The sequence below is a fragment of the Notamacropus eugenii genome, chromosome 2 (genome assembly GCF_028372415.1).
Source record: "Notamacropus eugenii isolate mMacEug1 chromosome 2, mMacEug1.pri_v2, whole genome shotgun sequence".
NCBI classification, from domain to species: domain Eukaryota; kingdom Metazoa; phylum Chordata; class Mammalia; order Diprotodontia; family Macropodidae; genus Notamacropus; species Notamacropus eugenii.
The window spans coordinates 360,292,549-360,315,368 of NC_092873.1; the positions used below are offsets into that span (position 1 = coordinate 360,292,549).

The 22,820-nt window shown below is 42.2% G+C and overlaps 1 protein-coding gene across 7 annotated transcripts; it reads left to right on the forward strand.

Annotated features, from left to right (window-relative positions):
• The first annotated feature begins 12,701 nt into the window (after window positions 1-12,701).
• On the forward strand, window positions 12,702-22,057 carry CD300LG (CD300 molecule like family member g). Of its 7 annotated transcripts, none has more exons than XM_072646665.1 (8): window positions 12,702-12,904; window positions 13,529-13,861; window positions 16,365-16,466; window positions 17,614-17,715; window positions 18,879-18,980; window positions 20,211-20,469; window positions 20,764-20,871; window positions 21,624-22,057. In XM_072646665.1, the coding sequence occupies exons 1-8, from the start codon at window positions 12,865-12,867 to the stop codon at window positions 21,652-21,654; spliced, it is 1,077 nt and encodes a 358-aa protein (XP_072502766.1). In that variant the 5' UTR covers window positions 12,702-12,864; the 3' UTR covers window positions 21,655-22,057. The 7 variants fall into 7 exon arrangements, with proteins under 7 accessions (XP_072502766.1, XP_072502767.1, XP_072502770.1 ...); XM_072646666.1 differs by having other exon boundaries at window positions 20,262-20,469; XM_072646669.1 differs by lacking the exon at window positions 18,879-18,980 and having other exon boundaries at window positions 20,262-20,469.
• The last annotated feature ends 763 nt before the right edge of the window (window positions 22,058-22,820 follow it).

The window sequence follows — 22,820 nt, forward strand, 5'->3', positions numbered from 1 at the left end:
CCCTTCCCATAGCCATGATTTAGGACCATATCCAGAATAACACGCCTGAGCCCCGGGTCCGGTGCCAGAAACAGGCCCCAAGATCTTCCCCCATCAGCCTCCTGATCCCTCCCCTGTCAGTAAGGCAGCTCTGGCTGCCACGGAGACAGCTGCCCCCTGAGGTTTGCTGTTTGTTGATGGTCAGTATCTGCACTTTGCTCTGACAGTAGATCATATTTTTCTTAACATCCCCCCAGGTTGTCTTGGGCTGGATAACTGCTTTATCCTGGCTGTTTATTATTTCTACCCCTCTAAAATTCAATGTGAAGCATTGTTTTAAGTTATTTGGAAAGAAATTTGGGAGAGCCACGTAATTTCTTGTCTTATTCTGTCATCTTCCCACAATCCCATATGGTGTAGTTTTCTACTGGGCTCCTGTAGAGTCTAGAAATTGCCTTTCCTCAATGTGTCTTGTTTCTTCTTAGAATTGCAGGTGTTACTGTCAGTTACTGATATTCTGAGGGTGCTGCTAAGATGCTGATGAGAGATCCAAATACTCTGACCTTCTAAAGGCCATAAGGGCACTTATGGGAAAGGGAGAGAGGGAAATGAGACTGAGCCTTTCTCCCAAGTAATTCCCTGAGAAGGGACCTGTCTGGAATGGCTTCTGTCTGCATTGACAGATACTCAAAACTGGATTCCAGACTGACTTGCTCTTTTATAAAAGACAAGATGTGACCAAGTTTCTCCAGCAAATCCAATTACACTTCCTGTGCAATGTCACTCCATTTCATTGAACAGCTTTCAGGGACTTCTAGTCTAAAGATTGACTCATTGATTCCATTCAATTCTTACCTGGTTGAGGTAGTTACTTAGAGTGGGGCCAGGTGTTTGATTAATTCAGTTAGAAATAAGCTAGGTGCCACAATGGATAGAATGCTAGATCTGGTGTCAGAAAGACCTGAGTTCAAATACAACCTCAGAAACTTACTAGCCATGTGACCCTGTGCAAGTCACTTAACCTCTGTCTGCCTTAGTTTTCTCATCTGTAAAACGAGGATAATAATCACACCTAGCTCCCAGGGTTATTATGAGAATCAAAAGAGAAATTATCTGCAAAGCACTTTACAAACCTTAAAGTGCTATATAAACGTTTTTGTTGTTGTTCAGTTGTGTCTGACTCTTCATGACCCCATTTGAGACTTTTGGGGCAGAGATACTGGAGAGATCTGCCATTTTCTTCTCCAGCTCATTTTACAGATGAGGAAACAAAGGCAAATTGGGTTAAGTGACTTGCCCAGGATCACACAGCTACTAAGTGTCTGAGACTGGGTTTTGTCAACCTTCAGTCACAACCTTCCATCTCCCATCTCTATGACCTTGCACTTACTTCACACCTGGAATGTCCTCCCTTACCAGTTTCTTCCTCTCAGAATCCCACATTTTCTTCAAAGCTCAGCTCAAAGGCCACCTCCTACATAATCTCTGTCCTGATCTCCCAATAGTTAGTTCCTCCCCTCACCAAATTATCTTGCATTTACTTTCTTTATATTTTGTCTATAAGGAGGAGTTGATCAGGGATTCTCCTACTCAAATTGAAGAGTACCCAGTCAACCTGATGAAATGACAAGGCATGGACCATTGTTAGTGAGTCCCCCAAACCAAATGAGAGGACACAGGGAGCTCCTAGTAATTAGCTGACTGAAGAATAAGCCACTCTTTCTCGTGATCTATAAAATTAAGCTGAACAGACTCTTTGGGGCTCTTGCCTCTTCATAACTCATTCTCTGACTTTTCCCCTGTGGCTTCTCCCAAAGTGCAGGAAAGGACTACAAGAAGAGCAAGTTCTCAAGAGCTGAGAACCCCCAAAAGTCTGCTCAGCTTAATTTTATATGCCATTAGAAAAAGAGTTTCTTCAGGAAATTAATCACCAAAAGTTCCATGTGTCCTGCTAGTTTGGGAAATTTCTAAAACAAAACTTATGTCCCCTACCCCACCTCTGCCCTTCCCCTCTCCTCCTCCTCCCCTCTCTGCTCTTCCTCTCCTCTCCTCTCTTTCTCTCTCTAATTGGTCATGAAATCTACAAAAAAGCCCTAACCTGCAAGTCAAAAGACCTGGATTCAGCCCCTCACTATACCACTTGAATTTGAAATTCTATCCAAAAACCTTTCTTCCTGCCTATTCTTATCCAAGAAATGGAAACGTTAAGACTTATTGGATAGAACAAAAGGATACATGTAAAAAAAAAAATAAGGAAAATCACCATTGAAATGTCATTCATCCTTCATTCACAAAGAGGACCATGGCATCAGGGAGGTGATGCCATGACATACAAGTGAGGGAGGGCTATGCAAAGACACCAGCCTCACTTTCTCCTCTGGAACCATCTACACATGGCCAGATACACTCCAGGAATGTTGGAAATGGCCCCAGATGTAGTGGAAGACCTTGGCCTTTTGGATCTAAGGTTTTTAGCAGGTCTCAGTGAAAAATGAAAGAGTATTTGGACATTGAGAGGCATGCCAAGTCCTATACCAATTTGTTCAACATCTTGAACTTCCTTGCTGGGGTTGTCCCAGTCAGTCCAGTGACAATGGAAGATGAGGAGGAGCTAAAATATTATGGAGCTTACCATGGTGATGCTCTGGGACAACAATGCTAAATAGGCAGGGAAAGAAACAATGAGAGTATGAGTTGTACAATGTGAAGCCTTGCCATGGCAAGAGAAACTCTCACCTAATTTTTGGGGGAGAGGCAATAGGGGTTGGGGGACTTGCCCAGGGACATATAGCTAGTAAGTATCTGAGGCCAGATTTCAACTCAGGTCCTCCTGACTCCAGGGCTAGTGCTCTATCCATTGTGCTACCTAGCTACCCCACTTTAACTGCATTTCATAAAGGAGGTGGAGACACTGATCTAGAGACAGAGAAGACTCAAATGAATCCTGAGAGAGCTGGTGAACTGTATTTCTATTAAAACCCAAAAAATCCACAGTGCTGGACTGAATGCATCCTCTAGCAGGCAATCTGCAGTAGAATGAAGGCTTCCCTGCCTTTCTCTTCTTTCCTTCCTTTCCCTTCTTGTCTTCTCTTCCATTCCCTTCCCTTTCCATCTTTTCTCTTCTCAGTCCCTTCTCTCCTCTCTGTCTCTATCTCTCTCTCCATGTCTCTCTGTCTCTGCCTGTCTCTCTCCTTATTACCATATCTTGCTTAGGCTGGAATTATAGTATTAGACTGGGCGGGCAATGCTCTTCAGCCCTCCTGATGTACTGTGTCTAGTTTGGTCTCTTGCTGTGAATAAGTTCCAACTATGATCAGGAAGCAATCCCAAGAACCACCTGTGTCCTTCCTAGATATGAGGAGTATAAATCCAGAGTCAATGGTGCAGAAGGCTCAGGCTTCTATCTTCATCTCTGACATCCTAAGAATGTTGCTCTCAGTGGCTTTGTCCCTTCCGTATATAGAATGGGGGCAGTCTTAGATGATTTTGTCTTCCAAGACCTTTTCTCCCCAAGGTAGAACAGGTTCAGATAGATGATAATGAAATTCCAGTGTCTTGGTCATAAGGGTCCTGTAGCACCCTGTGTCTATTGAATCCCATGAAAAAGGATATGTACTTGGGTGGGGGCCCAGCAAGCTATTCTAATTGAATGGGTTGTAATCATAGTAGGCAGCCCAGGCACTTGGCTCTATATCTTTTGAGCTAGATGGGCCTTTTACCTTTTTCTGGAAGGTTAGATCCATTTCATGAACCTGAGTATCTGGTTCTTCTTCCACTGGAGCTAAAGCCACTAGGGGTATAAACTCCACTGTTCTAGAAGGAATAGAGAGCCTCTGGCTCAGGTCTCCATGGGCAAGTTACATGGGCATTTTTTTCTTGACTTTTTCTTGACTCCAGTGCTTAGCACAGTGACTGGCAGTTAGTACTGGCTTGATAAATGTTTATTGACACCACAGGAAACCTGGTACCTAGCAAAATGTCAGGGAGGGTGGGGGAGGCCTTTCCGATGCCAGCTAACTGCCCCCATCAGGCCCCAGCAGCATGGATCACTATAGCACACTCTGCAAGTTGGTTTTCCTGTTGGCTTCCCACCTTCAAAATGACCTTATAAATGATGTTCACTGGTTAGCCTGTGGAAGTTATCACAGGCCTTGTTGGAAAGATTAATTCTATGACCTCCCTATTGAGAAATTTTTACTGCCAGAGACTTCTGGCCAAGATGGCTGCCTGAATGGAAATAGGCTGTCCAGCTTACCTATTCTAGCAAAAACTTGGAATTCATACCAGATTGAATAAGCACAATCAAGAAATCTAATGAGAAATTAGAGTAAGGCAATTTATCCATTCTGGAACTGCCCAAAAGCCAGTCAGGAGGCAATATGAAAGGGAGCCCCACCTCTAGCAAAGACCATTCCAGGGCATGCACCCAAGCTATCAGCCTCCTAGCACAACAAGGATTGAGTTGGAGGCACTTGCAGCTTTCAGGGCTCTCTGTGTGAAGTCTACAAGACTGCAGAGCTCCCCTCAGAAGGTCCCAGGGTGAAAAACTTTACATGAGCTGATGCAAAGGGAAGAGATAAAACTAGGAGAATGTTGTACACAATAACAAAAATATTGTAACAATAATCAACTGTTAAAGACCTGGCAACTCTGATCAATACAGTGATCCCCAACAATTCCAAAGGCTCAAAAGGAAAAATGCTATCCATCAGGAGAGACGTAACTGATGAACTCTGATTTCAGATCTTTTTCCACTTTATTTTTCTTGCCTTTTTTTTTGGCAACATGGATAGTGTGGAAATACGTTTTCCATGACTTCATATATAAAGCGGGTATCTTATTTCTTGCCTTCTCAATGGGTGGAGGAGGGGTTTTGGAAGATAATTTAGGACTAAAAATACAAATGAAAATTTTTTTAAAAAAAATTTTAAGTTAGCGTTTTTCTTTTATCTTATTTAATACTTTATTTCCCCCAATTACATATAAAAACAATTTTAAAATCTTTTTTTCAAATTTTGAGTTCTAAATTCTCTCCCTCCCTTCCCTTCCGCCCCTCAGTGAAAAGGAAAGGAGTTTGACATAGGTTATACACGTGTAGTCATGTAAAACATATTTCAATGTAAGTCATTCTGTAAAGGAAAACATAGAAAAAACCCCAAGAAAAACAAAGTAAAGAAAAAGTTTCTTTGATCTACAATCAGGGTCTCTTAGTTCTTTCTTTGGAGATGGACAGCATCTTTAATCATAAGTCTTACAGAATTATCTTGAATTCTTTGCATTGCTGAGAATAGGTAAGTTATTAATGAAGAGAAAAGTAGTAGTAGATCATCAAATAATATTACTGTTACTATGTACAATGTTCTCCTGGTTCTGTTCATTTCACTTTGCATCAGTTTATGTAAGTCTTTCCATGTTTTTCTGGGAGCATCTTCCTCATTATGTCTTAAAGCACAATAGTATTCCATCACAATCATATGCAACAACTTCTTCAACCATTTCCTAATTGATGGACATCCTCTCAATTTCCGGTTCTTTGCCACCTCTAAAAGAGCTGCTATAAATATTTTTGTGCATATAGGTCCTTTTCCTTTTTCTTTTTATCTCTTTGGTACACAGATCCAGTAGGGTATTGCTTAATCAAAGGGCATGCATGTATTTTATCTCTTTGGGCATAGTTCCACATTGTTCCCCAGAATGGTTGAATCACTATACACCTTCACCAATAGTATATTAGTGTTTTAATTTTTCCACATGCCTTCCACCATTTGTCATTTTCCTTTTCTGTCATATTAGCCAATCTGACAGGTGTGAGGTAGTAGCTCAGAGTTATTTTAATTTGCATTTCTCTCATCAATAGTGATTTAGAGCATTTTTTTATATAACTATAGATAGCTTTGATTACTTTGTGTGAAAACTGCCTTTGACCATCTATCAATTGAGGAATGGTCCTTATTTCTATAAATTTGACTCAGTTTTCTATATTTTTTGCGAAATGAAGTCTTTATTAGAGAAACTCACTATAAAATTTTTTTTCACAGTAATGTTTACCAACTATGTTTTTCCCTCCATCTTATTTTCCCTTTGTTTATCCTATTCTCTCTCCTCTCTCTCTTTCTCTCTCTCTCTCTCTCTCTCTCTCTCTCTCTCTCTCTCTCTCTCTCTCTCTCTTTCTCTCTCTCTCTTTCTCCTTCTACACTATCCATTCTCAAAAGTATTTTACTTCTGACTTTTACCTCTCTCAAACTGCCCTCTTTTCTACCAAACTCCCACCTCTCTCTTATCCCTTTCCCTTCCTACTTTCCTATATGGTAAGATAGATTCCTACACCCAAATGAGCATGTATATTATTCCCTCACTGAACCAATTCTGATGAGAATAAGGTTCGATCACTCCCCTCCCCACTTCTCTTATTTTCCCCTCTGTGATGGCAAGCAAAGTAGGATCTTTTGCTGGTTATTTCTTTAGTATAATCAGGTGCCTCTGACTGAATCTTGTCTTTATCAACCAAAGTCTTTACTAGGAGTAAAGTACAGACACTAACATTTCTTTAGCTAGAAACAGTATATGTATTTGTATTGTTAACTATTTTAATGTGATTAAAGATCTTTCCCATCAATTAACAGGCCTGCCCATTAATGGGAGTTTGATTAGGGAAGATTTGTAGGAAGGCCTTTTGTTAAGTTTCTAATGAGGCACTGGTTCTCAAGGGTTGTGATACCCTCTGGCTCTAAAAAAATGTATAAATACTCTGAGGATGAGGTTTTACTTCGGGGCTTAGTTTTTAGAAGAAGCTTTGTGTGCCAGATGAGACTCTGGCAAGCCACTAAGCAGCCCCCTGGCTTTGAAAATCCAGATGTTAGGGCTTTCCTCTCTGGTAACTATGTATGTATGTAATTGTCAGACAATTGGATATGTCTGTTGATCTAAGTATATATTGCTTATGTCAGAGAGTTGGAAGCATGTCTGTTGATTTAAATTTCTCTGTATTTTCTGTGAAGTTCAGGGTGCTGACTTTTCCCCCTGAACTAAGTGAATGATACATGTACTTGATTAAAGTGATTATTGACCCCTAGAAAGTTGCCTTTCCTGTGCATGTCAATGTTTTTGCTTTTACACCCTCCACTGTAAAATCTCCCATGTCAAATAATTTATCCCATTTAGGTCTCCCTTTCCCCTTCCCCCAGTGCATTCTTCATTCTCATCCCTTAATTTTATTTTTTTAGATAATCATATCATCACATTCAACTCATACCTCTGCTTTCTGTCTTATGTATACTCATTCTAACTGTTCTAATAAAGACAAAGTTATTAGAAGTTACAAATATCATTTTCCCATGTAGGAATATGAACAGTTTGACCTTATTAAATACCTTATGATTTTTCTTTCCTGTTTACCTTTGTATGCTTCTATTGCATCTTGTATTTGAAAGTCAGATTTTCTATTCAGCTCTAATTTTTTCATCAGGAGTGCTTGAAAGTCCTCTATTTCACTGAATATCAATTTTTTTCTCCTGAAGGATTATACTTAGTTTTGCTGGGTGGGTGATTCTGGTTTTGCAAGCTACTTCTTTTGCCCTCCAGAATATCATATTCCAAGCCTTCCAGTCCTTTAATGTAGAAACTGCTAAATCTTGTGTCATCCTGTCTGTGGCTCCACGATATTTAAATTGTTTCTTTTTGGTTGATTGCAGTATTTTCTCCTTGAACTGGGAGGTCTGAAATCTGGCTAAAATCCTCCTAGGAATTTTCATTTCATCTCACTTTCAGGAGATGATCAGTAGATTCCTTTAATTTTTATTTTACCATCTGGTTCAAGAATATCAGGGCAGTTTGTCTTGATAATTTTTGAAAGATGATGCTTAGGCTCTTTTTTTTGATCATGACTTTTAGGTAGTCCAATAATTCTTAAATTATCTCTCCTACATCAATTTTTGTGGATTTTTGTTGCCTCTTTTATCATTTGGCCTTTTCTTTTTTTTAAGATGTTGTTTTCTCCAGTATTTTTTTGTGTCTCCTTTACCAAGCTTTTGCCTCTTTTTTCCATGATTTTTTGCATCACTCTCATTTCTCTCTCCAATTTTTCCTCTACCTCTCTTATTGATTTTTAAAATCCTTTTTGAGCTCTCCCATGGTCTAAGACCAATTCATATTTTTTTTCTTTCAGGCTTTGGATGCAGGAATTTTGACTTCTAAGTCACCATCGTCACTTTCTATGGTCAGAATTTTTTCTGTTGTTTGTTCATTTTCCAGTCTATTTCTTGACTTTTAACTCTTTGCTAAAGTGGGGATCTACTTTGTCAGTGGAGTGGACACTGTCCCAAGCTTCTGGTTTTTGTGCTGCTGCTTTCAAAGGTAATTCTGGGGACCTATAAATTTTTGACTCTTCCAAGGTGGTATGATCTAGAGAGAAGTGTGTTTACTCCACTTCTGTACTGGGCACTGGTTTGTAAGCTACCACAAGCTCTCTTTCCCACCCTGGAACTGTGACCAAGGTCCCTACTCCCCTGTGGCTACAAGCTCTGCTGTGCTAGTGCTTCTCCTCACACTGGAACCAAGACCCAGCACTGAAACCCAGATCCAAGTAAAGGCAATGCAACAGAGTCCTGCCCCTGGTGTCAGCAAAGGAACTCCTGTAAGTCTCCTGACCCGTTGTCTGATCTCCTTATCATCTGTGGGATGAGAGGTCTGGAAATTGCCACTGCTGCCACTGATTCAGTTGCCCCAGACTTGCTCCTGGTTTGCCAGGGCCCAGTCTGAGCTAGCACAGCCTGCTCTGAACTGTGCTTCTCTCTCACCCAGGTGTGAAAGACTTTTCCTGGTGGAAAATTATTTTACTCCATCTTTTTGTGAGTTCTGTCATTCTGGAATTTGTGTAGAGTCATTATTTAAAGGTATTTGGAGGGGTTTGGGGGAGTACTCAGGCAAGTCCTTTACTCCACCATCTTCACTCCACCTTCTAAGTTTCAGGGTTTTTCTAAATCCACATGGGGCCTGTGGAAGTTCTCAGAAAGACTAGACACCAGTGTCAGTGGGGTTACGACATGGACCTTTTGGGATACTGAGGGCCCTAACGTTCTATCCTGAGACACCATAGGTGACTCTCAATATTCAATGCTCTCAATCTCAGAGATTCAGGGGTCTAGCTAAAGAAAGAAGAGGAAGAGAAGGAAGAAGAAGAAGAGGAAGAGAAGGAGGAGGAGGAAAAGGAGCAGGAGCAGGAAGAGGAGTAATCTAGGTGACCAAAGTAAGACCAAGCACCACCTAACTGAAACATGCCAGAAAGAGTGGAACCTCACCCTGGCACAAAGTCTCAATTCACAACTTAAAGCTGGAGAGATGAATACACCAAAAAGAGATACAATCCAATAATTTTTTTAAAAAACCTACAAATCTAGAATCTCTTCAAAGAAGGCATGAATAACTCCTTAACATGTTCTAGCAGTGACTTAAAGGAAAAAAATGAATTTTTCACAAAAACTACATGAATACCTAGAAGAAATGAAGCAAGAATTTTAAATTAAATAAACACTGAATGATATATATGGAAGGAGAATAAATAGCTTGGAGGAAAAAAAGATAAACCTTACCAAAGTAATGGACTCCCCAGAAACTAGAATAGGGAAAATAGAAATTGATGACTCCATTAGATAGCAAGAAATATTAAAACAAAAATCAAAAGTTTGAAGAATAGAAGACAATTTAGGATATCTGATACAGAAAAAAACTGACCTGGAAAATGAGTCAAGGAGAGATAATTTGACTCTCTGAAAATCATGTTTTTAAAAGAAAACTGGACACTACATTTCAAGAAATCATAAATGAAAACTGCACAGATTTATTAGAGACAGAAGCAAAGTGTAGGAAGAATCCACCTATTATCACCTAAAATGTCTCGAAAGGAAAAGTCCCAGAAATATCAAAGTTAAAATCCAGACCTCCCATGTCAAGTCAAAAATACTGCAAGCATCCTGAAAGAAGTAGTTCAAGTATCAAGCGATATCAAGTATCAAAAAACATTTTTTACTCATCTATTGTATGCCAGACACTGTGCTAAGCCCTAGGAATACAAATACAAAAAAAAGAAAGATAGTATCTCAAGGAATTCACAGTCCAATGGGTGAAGACAACACATGAAAAAAATCTGAAAAAGGAGGGGGTGGGGAAGAGGGAAGATACTCAGTTTGGGGACATGATGGAGAAATCCAGAGAAATGCAGGTAGATGTAAATAAAGAGATGGCTGATCTGGAGCTCCCTATTCTCTAATCAAAGTGAGTCCCAGAGGCAGAGGATATCACAGTCAGCATGACACAAGAGTCAGCAGCTTCTACTAAATATGAACAGAGATCTTGGAATCAAATATTCCAGAAGTCCAAAGATATAATCCTACAGAGAGAAAAATGTGAATCTTTAATGCGATAGAGAACTTATAAGCATTTTTAATGAAAAAGTCAGAGCTGAATAGGAACTTTGAAATGCAAACACAAAAGTTAAGAGAATCCTAGAAAAGTGTATTTATTTGAGCAATTAGAAAGGGCCAAATGATTTTGTAGTATTAACATTTTAATAAGGGAAAAAGAAAAGTGTCCCTTCAGAACCTTGACTCCTGAGGGGTGGATTGATTCCATTCTGAGAGTTTGAAAAGGGTAAAGCAAAAAAAGAGTAAGAAGAAGACTGTATTAGTGTAGAAGGGGAAAAGAAAGGAGTGGAACTTGCTGCTTCTCATAATTGGGGTTCTTGGACAGAAGGGTAAAAAAAATGGAAGAAGGGGTAAGGGGACAAGCATCAGATAAACCTCTGACAAAAGAATATTATAATGTTACCCACCTTGTGACAAAGAAGTTAATGGACTCAAGGTGCAGAAAGAGGAAGCCGAGCTCTAGTGAATGGCCTATGTACAGGTGGGAGGATAGAAAAAGAGATTAAGGACCTCCAGTCATGAGAGATGCTGATCTCTAGGGGCCATCACCACATTGACTTACTATTTGATAGAGCAACAGGGTGATATAATAAATACAAAGGGAGAGGGTTTAAAAGGGAGGCCCTCCCTGTTAGATTATTGTAGAGTATTCTCAGCAAGTCACCAAAAAGAGGAATATAGTCTCATCTTCTGAGAACAAGTTACATGACCTTGCCATCATGACTAAGAGAAGGGCTAAGAGCTAGCACAACCATCTCCCCTGGATGTCCCACCTGAACCTTAAACTGAACAAGCTGAAACCTAAACTTCTCATCCTTCCCCTTAACAAAAAACAAACTTTTCATGTATTCTTCTCCAAGCTACACTCCTGACCTCCCAAACTTTTTCTACCAAGCCCTAGAAACTTCTTAACCTTAGAAGCTCAGACCACCCCTGGACGACTTCTCATAGTTGGAAGTACCCTCTGTCCCTGCAGCTTCTCCCTCTTAAGGGCTGATTCCTCCCAGAATTTCTATTTTAAGTGGGAAGCCCAGCCATCCCTACCTTCATTCCTCTCGGCTGCATGCTTGACTCTCCTAGGCTTTCTCCACAATGCCCCCACACCAAGTACCTTCGTTTCCCTCCTACAGCCAGCTTACTTTTATTTGTTGTTTTCCTCCATTAGAATGGAAGCTCCTTGAGGGTAGAATCTGTCTTTCTTTTTCTCCTGTATTTGTATGACCATGGCTCATGGCATTGTTTGCTGTTGCTCAGTCATGTCTTACTCTATGAGATTCCATTTTGTCCATGGGATTTTCTTGACAAAAATATTGAAGTGCTTTGTCTTTTCCTTCTCCATATACCCCCATTTTGCAGATGGGGAACTGAGGTAAATAAAGGTTAAGTAACTTGCCTAAGATCACACAGCTAGTAAGTGTATGAGGTCAGATTTGAACTCAGATCTTTCTGACTCCAAGCCTGGTGCTCTATCCACTGCATGACCTAGCTGCCCCAACATGGCACATAGTAAGCATTTAATAAGCGCTTGTTAACTTGCCTTCACTTGAAATAGCTTATGCAAAGACAAAGAGATGGGAAATGGAATATCATGTCAGACCAGTTTATCCAAGAGTGGAGAACAGAAGAAAAGAGTGAGGATTTATGCTGAGAAATTTGGAGGAATAGAAGGAGTTAAAAGAGCTTTTCATTTAAGTTTTTCATTCTCAGTGAATGGGAACAGGCACGAGATGTAAGTGGTGATTGGGAAAGAAAGAGAGGTTAAAAGGGTTGGAAGTCTCTACGGGGTACAATACAGGAAGTTGGTTTACATTTTTACTTGACAAAATTCAAAAAAAAATCCATATTTCCCTATTTCCTTCCCACTCTCCACCCCCAAATTTCAAGCCGTGCTCAGAGACAGAGGTTACTTAGGGGCTTCATCTCAACCTTCTGCTGCCACCCAGTGGTCATTTTCAGATAGTACTCAATTAAGCTCCTTGGACTTGAATGGAGATGACTGTGCTGGAGCTGAGCAGTCACGGCGCTGATTATTCAGGGTTAGCAAACACAGGAGAAAAGGCTTTGGTATTTTCTCAATTGCAGGGCTGGGAGGGGGCAAAAAGGGGGCTGGGGAGAAGAGAGGTGGTCCTGATTCCTGTGAGTACTCAGAACTGAGGAGGAGGATAGATAGATGGACATAGTTGCTGGAAAGAAACTTGGAAGAATCAGCTGATAGAAACCCCTCCCATCCAGATGGGCAAGCATACACCCCCTCCACTTCCCTCTTCACTCTTATTTGGGATATCTGGAGGAAATGATGCTTCTGTGGGAAATACCTAAAAGGAGAGACTAACTGCTGAAATCTCACATTCTTACTAACATTTTGAGAATCAGCAGGAGTCTTACATAGACCCAATGAACCCTTCCCTGTAGGTCCAGGACAACGAATCATCCTTTCCTAGCTCTTGAGTTAGCCCTAGAACAGACAATGAGGCTTCTGCTGCTCTGGGGTTGGATCATCATTCCAGGTGAGAACAGAATGGATTTGACTAGAAGCCCCTGGGGTGGTAAGAGGGTCTGGGATTTGGCATCTTTCACTGTAGGTGTGCAAGACATCCCATCCCCTAAAGAGTGAAGGTCTTTGGGTATTGTATTCTCCTTCCCCAGAACCAGCCTTTCAGGCCATCTCTGATAAGCCCACCTGCAGCTTTTCTGTCCCAATCTGTCTGTCCCATCCAACCCAACTGCTCCCAGGCCAACAATGTCCACTCTCCCTTTTCCATCTTGAGATGCCAAGAGAGCATTGGTTCTGGTGGTTTCCTGGAGAGAGATACTCAGTTCCTAGGGAATGGCACCTGAGCTCAGGATCTTGGACTTGGAAATTGTAAGACCCCTCTTTCCTCTGTTTGACAGTATGAGTCAGTTGAGTGAACTGCTTTCCTTGTCTGACATCTTTTATTCTCCCACTTGAGACAATGGAGTTCATAATCCTGGGAATTTTCCAAGGGAAACTAGAAGGAATTACTGATCTCAGAGACTGTTAAAGAAAGAAGCAGAGGAATTCTGAGGGGAAAGGCCCCCTTCCTTCTTCCCTGCAGGAACTGAGTCTGTGTAGATCCAGGTATTGCCAACTTTACTCTACTTGATTTCAGGTTATGGAGCCATTGTGGGTCCAAAGGAAATAACTAGACAAGAAGGAAGTTCTCTGTTTGTACAATGCTCCTATGATGATAAGTATCAAGAAAACAAGAAATACTGGTGCAAATACAAGAGAATATTTTTTAGCCGCTGTGCCACTGTCATCAGCACGGATGCAGGGAAAGAAAAGACAGATGGCAAGGTATCCATCAAGGATGATCCCCAACATCTAACATTCACTGTGGTCATAAGGGAAGTCACTCTGAACGATGCTGGGAAATACCAGTGTGGGATTTCCATATTTGGATTTGATGAAGTTTTTGCAGTTGATGTGGTTGTTTATTCAGGTAATCTTTTCTCTTTTTAAACTGAAAGGACTGAGGCTGAGGTGGGCTAAGGGTGGGAAGGGTGCTATGGTGATGATCAAGGAAAAGGAACAAGATATTCTGGAGAGTGATGGATTTGGCACCGTTTTGAACCTTCGCTCACCAAGGTGACCTTGAGTAACTTTCCCCTCTATAGACTTCCATTTTCTCACCTGTGAAGGGAGGAAGCTCTGTGATCTTTTAATACCATTATATAGAGAGCTATGATAGGTTGGAAGCAAAAGAAGTGAATCCTAATGAATACCCCTCTACCCCTGTAGTCAAAGTTATTCTTAAGTATTTCTGAGTCTGGGATGACACTATATTTCTGAGTCTTCTTCACCTCCCCCTACCACATTGACCATTCACTCAGTCTAGGGCTGCTGCTTACTGGGATCTTCTATGCCCATTAGAAGCTACTAGAAGATGCTCTTTAGGCTCTGTCTGCTCCACAGGAGGTCCCCAGAGGCAAAACCCCTTGGTTCCCCTCAGGACACCATGAACTCACTACTCCCTGCAGTTCTCAGCCAATACTCAACTTTTTCCCCCAGCATCATAAAGTTCTTTTGGTTGGAGCTAAGAACCCTAAAAAGTTGGAGTAGTCTGGGACACTGAGAGGACTGGGGGTCTTAGGACAAGAGTCATTGAGAGTTTGTTGGATGGAGACACTAATAGCCTTAGGTGCTTGAAGCCAGGGTCACTGAGATGTGGGGGAGAGAAGGGTTTGGAGTTGGGGATTCACCTCTAAATTCTCTCTAAGACCCATTCTCTGAGATCTCAAGAGGTAATTATTAAATGACTCATCTAAAGCCACATAGCTTTAACTCAGGTATTCTTCCAGGATTCTTTCCCCTCACCTATAAAGGGAAGGAAATAAGCCTTTATTAAGTATATTCTGCCTAGTATTGTGCTAAGTACTTCAAAAGTGCTTAATATGTAATACATACATACATATATATATATATATATCATTTGAGCCTCACAACAACCCTGAGAAGTAGGTGATATTATGATCCCCATTTTACAATTGAGGAAACTGAGGCAGAGAGAGGTTGAGCGACTTGCCCAGGGTCTCCCAGATAGGGAGTACCTGAAGCCAAATTTGAACTCAAGTCTTCCTGACTCTAGGCCCAATACTCTATCCACAGGGCCATCTAGCTGCTGCCTCATTGACATCACTGGGGAAGGGGCTGGGCTCATTGACAGGCTTAGAGCTGGAGCTGTGGGGGAAAGTAGGTAAGGTTTGCCAGATGTTAGCGGAAAGGAGGCTTCCTCTCTGTGTAGAACAAAACACACCTGGATTTACCATAGGTGTCACATGTTAGATTGGTTAGGAAAACAATGGTCAGCTGAGAATTCCATACCCAGTCAGTATTGGTGGGGATGGGGATGACATTGGAAGACAATGGGAGTTTCTCCTGTGTTGGCAGTAAGGATCTCCTGAAGATTATCAAGCAAGGGAGTAGCATGATTCAGTTGGTACCATAAGAAGAGTATACAGGCAACTGTGGGCAGGGTGGATTATAGGGGGTGGTACAGACTGGATCCTCAGAGACCAGAAAGTTAATGCATCAGTCACAGTGATGAAGAGGCAAGTGTGGAACGAGCAGCAGAGGAAGCAAGTTGAGGAATCCTAGGCAAGTTTCCTCTGCTATAAATGAAGACAGTAATGTTTACATAGATCTTAAATCAGTCTCTTAACCTCTTCAGGCCCCAGTTTCCTTATCTGTAAAATGAGTGGCCCAGGTTGGTTTAGATGGTCTCTAAGGTTTCTTCTGGATCTAATTCTAATGATTCTTTGGTCCTTTCTAATGCTGAGCATTCTAGGAATGAGTTTATATCATTAGCATAAGAACATGAGTGAGGGTGGTTTCTAGTAGAATAAAGAGAAAGGAAAGGGTGTTTTCATCTTCTGAAAGAAAAAAACCAAGGATTTTGTGATTGATTTGGATGTGGAGAATCAAGAAGCAAGAGATCAAAAATGATTCAAAGTTTTAAGTCTGGGTAATAGGGGAAATGGTGGCTCCAGGGATAGACATGGGACACTGGCAGAGATGAAGGGCAGTGGTGCAGTGGAGAAAACTGGACTTGGATATTAAGAATCTGGGTTGGAAACCTCCTCTTCCATTTAACCACCTGTGTGACAGGACAAATCACTTAACCTCTCTAGGCTTCAATCTGCCCTTCTATAAAAAAAGGGGGGGGGCCGAATCCTGTAGAGCTCTAAATCTATGAATCTGTGACCTCATATTTGAGGATTGTCATCTTCACTGCTAGGATTCCCTCCCTAAAAAGGAAAATTGAGAGCTAGCTTTACTCCTTCCAAAGAACACAAGACATTGATTGCCCTTAACAGTGAAGGAGGAGTTGGGACTTCCTCATACTAGAAGGTCTTATTTGGAGTCCTGAGCTCTCCAGGTCTGTTGTGATGCACTGTACTTATTAGCCCAAGACAGGATTTTTGCTTTCTCCTTTGTCTTTATAGGGCTCAGGAGCTCTGTCTCCCCAAACCCTTCCCTTCAGCCTCTCTCTACAACGAGTGTCCAGCAGGGGGCAAAAGTTTGGGAAACTCAGTCTCCAGAGTTGAGTGAGTGATTGATTTGGGGGGAGTGGTGAGGGTGGGATGGGGGCTGCCTTCTATGTTAGAGAAGTACTGTGACATGAAGGCAGTGGAATGGGATCCTGTGTTCTTGCAGAGAGAGGGCAGGTTGAGTGACTGTTATTAGCCACCATCTCCTCTCTTCCCTATCTGACCCTGTTCAGTGTGCCCATTGACATAAAATCAAAGTATACTGAGCAGGGAGGGGGGCAGTGATGTGCTGGGGCTAGCTTGTAGTAGCTCTCAAGACCCAATTGTTTAATTTTCAGTGTGAGCATTTACACCTCAAAAATAGGGAAACACAAATCAAGGGATGATTTATTGTTTTGTTCACTCATAGACTGGTCAGTGATGAAATAAATGTTTATACTGCAGATTAAACTTAAAAGTGTGTCTTTTATGCATTTTTTGAGAGAGCCTGTGGTTAAATGTTTACCAGCATACCCTTAGGTGTGAGTGAACAATGCAACAGGGTAGGGTCATGGTATAAAGGAAAGGAAAAGAGGAAAATCTCTGGAGTCAGAGGGCCTGGGTTCAAATCCTAACTCTTCTGATTACTCTCTGTTACCTTGGGCAAGTCACTTTCCTCTTTAGATGTTCATTTCATTCTTTGTGACATATTGAGGATTGAACTAGCAGACTTCTAAGGTCCTTTCTATCTCTAAATCCATGATAATAGGAACCTCTAATTTGTTCCTGGGATAGGAGATGGAGCTCAGTTGTGCAGTTCATACTGATCCCAGTCAATTAAGAGACTGAGTATAAGAAGTGGGCATGGGGAGAGGATAAGGGGAACTCTGGGGGCAGAAATCCTATGTAGATATGCGGTGTGTGTTGGAGAGAGGGAAGGTAAGAATGATGGGTAACCTCGTATTCTGAAGCATAACTATGCACCTACTTCTATCCACTCAAGTACTTCTGTCCAGATGTGGCCAGATGTTTGTGAAATGTGGACCATTCAGAATGGGTTGAGTTTGGGCTTCTTTGAGCCAATCTGGGCCATCTCCTGATTGAAACAGTTCAGAGAAGGTGATAAGGGAAAGGGATGCGGCTGAAATACTTTCTTTTCATTTGTAGCATGGTCTAGTACTTATTAGTCCAAGACAGGATTCTGCTTTCTCCTTTCTCTTTACAGGGCTCAGGAGCTCTGTCTCCCCAAATTCCTCCCTTCAGCCTCTCTCTACAAGGAGTGTCCAACAGGGGGCAAAAGTTTGGGAAACTCAGTCTCCAGAGTTGAGTGAGTGATTGATTTGGGGGGAGTGGTGAGGGTGGGATGGGGGCTGCCTTCTATGTTAGAGAAGTACTGTGACATGAAGGCAGTGGAATGGGATCCTGTGTTCTTGCAGAGAGAGGGCAGGTTAAGTGACTGTTATTAGCCACCATCTCCTCTCTTCCCTATCTGACCCTGTTCAGTGTGCCCATTGACATAAAATCAAAGTATACTGAGCAGGGAGGGAGGCAGTGATGTGCTGGGGCTAGCTTGTAGTAGCTCTCAAGACCCAATTGTTTAATTTTCATTGTGAGCATTTACACCTCAAAAATAGGGAAACACACAAATCAAGGGATGATTTATTGTTTTGTTCACTCATAGACTGGACAGTGATGAAATAAATGTTTATACTGCAGATTAAACTTAAAAGTGTGTCTTTTATGCATTTTTTGAGAGAGCCTGTGGTTAAATGTTTACCAGCATACCCTTAGGTGTGAGTGAACAATGCAACAGGGTAGGGTCATGGTACAAAGGAAAGGAAAAGAGGAAAATCTCTGGAGTCAGAGGGCCTGGGTTCAAATCCTAACTCTTCTGATTACTCTCTGTTACCTTGGGCAAGTCACTTTCCTCTTTAGATGTTCATTTCATTCTTTGTGACATATTGAGGATTGAACTAGCAGACTTCTAAGGTCCTTTCTATCTCTAAATCCATGATAATAGGAACCTCTAATTTGTTCCTGGGATAGGAGATGGAGCTCAGTTGTGCAGTTCATACTGATCCCAGTCAATTAAGAGACTGAGTATAAGAAGTGGGCAAGGGGAGAGGATAGGGGGAACTCTGGGGGCAGAAATTCTATGTAGATATGCAGTGTGTGTTGATGCAGCATTCTTGGAGAGAGTGAAGATAAGAATGATGGGTAACCTCATATTCTGGAGCATAACTATGCACCCACTTCTATCCACTCAAGCACTTCTGTCCAGATGTGGCTAGATATTCTTGAAATGAGGAGCATTCAGAATAGGTTGGTTTGGGGCTTCTTTGAGCCAGTCTGGGCCATTTCTTGATTGAAACAGTGCAGAGAGGGTGATGAGAAAAAGGAGTGAGGCTGAAATACTCTCTTTTCATTTGAAGCATGGTCTAGTGCTTGTTAGTCCAAGACAAGATTCTGCTTTCTCCTTTGTCTTTATAGGGCTCAGGAGCTCTGTCTCCCCAAACCCTTCCCTTCAGCCTCTCTCTACAAGGAGTGTCCAGCAGGGAGCAAAAGTTTGGGAAACTCAGTCTCCAGAGTTGAGTGAGTGATTGATTTGGGGGGAGTGGTGAGGGTGGGATGGGGGCTGCCTTCTATGTTAGAGAAGTACTGTGACATGAAGGCAGTGGAATGGGATCCTGTGTTCTTGCAGAGAGAGGGCAGGTTGAGTGACTGTTATTAGCCACCATCTCCTCTCTTCCCTATCTGACCCTGTTCAGTGTACCCATTGACATAAAATCAAAGTATACTGAGCAGGGAGGGGGGCAGTGATGTGCTGGGGCTAGCTTGTAGTAGCTCTCAAGACCCAATTGTTTAATTTTCATTGTGAGCATTTACACCTCAAAAATAGGGAAACACACAAATCAAGGGATGATCTATTGTTTTGTTCACTTATAGACTGGACAGTGATGAAATAAATGTTTATACTGCAGATTAAACTTAAAAGTGTATCTTTTATGCATTTTTTGAGAGAGCCTGTGGTTAAATGTTTACCAGCATAACCTTAGGTGTGGGTGAACAGTCCAACAGGTTGGGGTGATAGTATAAAGGAAAGGAAAAGAGAACAATCTCTGGAGTCAGAGGGCCTGGATTCAAATCCTAACTCTTCTGGTTACTCTCTGCAAGTCATGTCATTATCTTGATATCATGGTCCTCTTCAAGAATGAAAGACAAACACAATACAGCCTGTTACCTTGGGCAAGTCACTTTCCTCTTTAGATTGTCAATTTCTTCCTCTATGGTACATTGGGGGTTGAACCAGTTGACTTCTAAGGTCCCTTCTACTTCTAAACCTATGGTTGTAGGAAACTATAATTTGTTCCTGGGATAGGAGATGGAGCTCAGTTGCGTAGTTCATACTGATCCCGGTCAGTGGAGGGATTGAGTATAAGAAGTAGGCAAGGGGAGAGGACAGGGGCACTCTGGGGGCAGAAATTCTGTGTAGATATGCAGTATGTGTTGATGCAGCATTCTTCGAGAAAGGAATGATAAGAATGATGATTAATCTCATGTTCTGGAGCATAACCATGCACCCACTTCTATCCACTCAAATGCTTCTGTCCAGATGTGGCCAGATGTTCATGAAATGTAGACCATTCAGAATGGGTTGGTTTGGGGCTTCTTTGAGCCCATCTGGGCCAACTCCTGATTGAAACAGTGCAGAGAAGGTGATGAGGGAAAGGGGTGAGGCTGAAATATTCTCTTTTCATTTGTAGCATGTTCTAGTGCTTATTAGTCCAAGTCAGGATTCTGCTTTCTCCTTTCTCTTTACATGGCTTGGGAGTTCTGTCTCCCCAAACTCCTCCCATCAGCCTCTCTCTACAGGGAATGTCCAGCAGGGGCAAGAATCCAAGAATCCAAGAATGAACACTCCCACCCATGAAAAGATGAAGCCAGCAACATTCACAAATATGGGGATCGGGGGAGCAATCCCTGGAAGGGGCCAAGAGACCCTCCAGACAAGAACCCAACAAGATGTGGCCCAGGCAGCCACTTCCCACTATAGCTCCAGTGATATGAAACCAAGGTCCAGGTGAGCTCCAGAGCTGAGATCTCCTCCCTGAGGGCGACAGTCCTGACTGCCTATGACTCTGAAGGTGAAAGTCAGGAAAGAATTCTCCCTCTCCCATCTCTCTCTCCCTCCTATGTCCCTTTCCCTCTTCCATCTTCTTTTCCCATCTCCTTCCTCCTCTTCCATGTTGTCTTCCTTCTCCTAGCTCTCATCTCCCCCCCCTCCCATTTCCCTCTCCAATCTCTCATCTCCTTCTGCCTCCCTCTTCCTCCCCTGTCTCCTCCCTCTCCCATCTCCTTCTCTTTCTGTTCCCAGGTCTTCCATCCCATTGATCCGAATTCTGGCTCCATGCATCATCCTCCTATTGATATTGGTGGTGGTTATAGCAACCATTCTGATCCTGTTAGCAAGAAGAAAAAAAAGGTGAGAGCAACAGGTCCTTAAACCAGACCTCCAGCATCCCCTCCAGCTCTGACATTCTATGGTTGTAAGGGTTCATGTGGCCAGGGATTAGAAAAATTATCACCCTGGTAATATATTTATTGAGGGAGGCAGAGAGAGGGGGAAAGGAAGGATGCAAGTTTCCCCTGGTGTCCACCATCTAGACATCTTTGGGTGCCAGGCTGTGTGGTTCTTCCAATCTCTTCTTAGCTCCAATTAAACTAAAGAACACTTATTAAATTCCTGCTTTGTACAAAGTCCTCCACTAAGCAGAGTTCTGTACAACAAGATGCCTGAGCAAGGCTGGAGTAGCCTCAAGCTTGGGCTTGATGCTGAAGGACCTATCTTGTCAGCCAGATGTGGGTAGTATTATATCATCTCAGATGTTCTGGAATCTCTGCCATGTGGCTTAAGCTACAGGAAGTTGATGAGACAGGATGAGCAGGAGAGGAGTAGACAGTGTCCCAGGTGGATCAGGCTGGCATAGCCTATCCCTGAAGGACTAGACTAGAGTGAATACTACCTTTTTTTGGTGCCAGGGGAAGCTTTAACCCAAAAACTGTTGACAGTTTGGAGGTAGACTGAATAATCTTGTTTTTCAAAGTTCTTTGTAAAACTTTTCCCTTTGGACGACAGCAGAAGGATATGGGTCCTGGAGAATTCTTATCACTTCTCTCAGAACTGTCTTTAGGCTGCTCTTTGCCTGAGTCTTCTACTTCTGGAATCTCTTTCAGCTCAACTTGTAGTGGAAATGGGAAAGAATGAACCGTTTCACTACTTGAACTCAGCAAAGGAATCACACGACTGATGCCTGATGCAAGAGCGTTCTCACACTCAAGGGCTCCCATATGTACACCACACATATGCCTATGGTCTGTCCCTGGTTCCACTGCTTCCTCACTCCAGGACCTGAGCACCTTTTGCTGTCTTGGGCTTCATAAGCATGTCATGAAAAGGGCTGGCTTTGAAGTCAGTAGAGAACTGGACTGGTGGAGTCCCACCTCCACCTCTTACAAGCTGTGTGACCATGGACAAATCAATTAACCTCTCTGATCTTCAGTTTCTTCATCTGTAAAATAGGTACAATAATACCTAGAGTACCTACCTCACAGGGCTGTTGTGAGGTTCAAAAGAGATTATGTATATAAAGTACTTTATAAACCTGAAATGTTGGCTCTGATTGTTGGCCCTTAATTACTTGGCCAAAAATGGGATCTACTTTGTGCCTTCTTTCTACCCACAGGAAATGTCAAGAATAGGAGCTCAGCATGGGAGGAGTTATGATTGGAAATATTGGTCAATTCTTTGGTCAATCAATCAATCAGATTTATTAAGTGTCTGCCATGTGGTAGGTGCTGTGTGAGGCGATAAGGACATACAGACAAAGAGTGATTCCTATCCTTAAGGGACTTAACATTTTTACTCTTTAAGGGGAACAGAAGCAAGAGAAAGCGAAATAGTAAGAGCAAACAGCTCTGGTCCAGGGAAATGGGGAGAGCCCTACAGAATACATGGGGATATGCAAAGTCACACTCCCTACAGGTTTGATCCCTCCCACTTCTCTCTCTCCATCCAATCTCCCCCTTGCTACGGCTAAGCCTGGGTTGGTGGGGCAGCCCTAGAGACTTGAGCAGAGGCAGGGAATCCTAGAAGAGATAAAGAACTGAGGTGATTCAGTCTTCCCAGTTGCTGGAGGCAGAAACCATAGTAGGACTCTCATCTTCCCTAGGTTGCAGGTCACCCCAACACCAGGTTAAAAAGTGAGAGGTGACTTAATATCCCTAGATTCAGAAACAATCAATCAGTTAATAAGCATTTGTTAAATGCTTAATAGGTGCCAGGTACTGTGCACTGGAGATACAGAGAAAGGCAAAAAGACAGTCCCTGCTCTCAAGAAAGTAATACTCTAATTGGGATCCATCAACAAGGAT

Coding starts and splice junctions, on each gene's coding strand:
- CD300LG (XM_072646665.1), top strand. CDS start 12,865: ATGAGGCTTCTGCTGCTCTGGGGTTGGATCATCATTCCAG. Junction 16,467..17,613: donor AACTCAGTCTCCAGAGTTGA/GTGAGTGATTGA, acceptor TTCTCTTTACAG/GGCTCAGGAGCTCTGTCTCC. Junction 18,981..20,210: donor AACTCAGTCTCCAGAGTTGA/GTGAGTGATTGA, acceptor TTCTCTTTACAT/GGCTTGGGAGTTCTGTCTCC.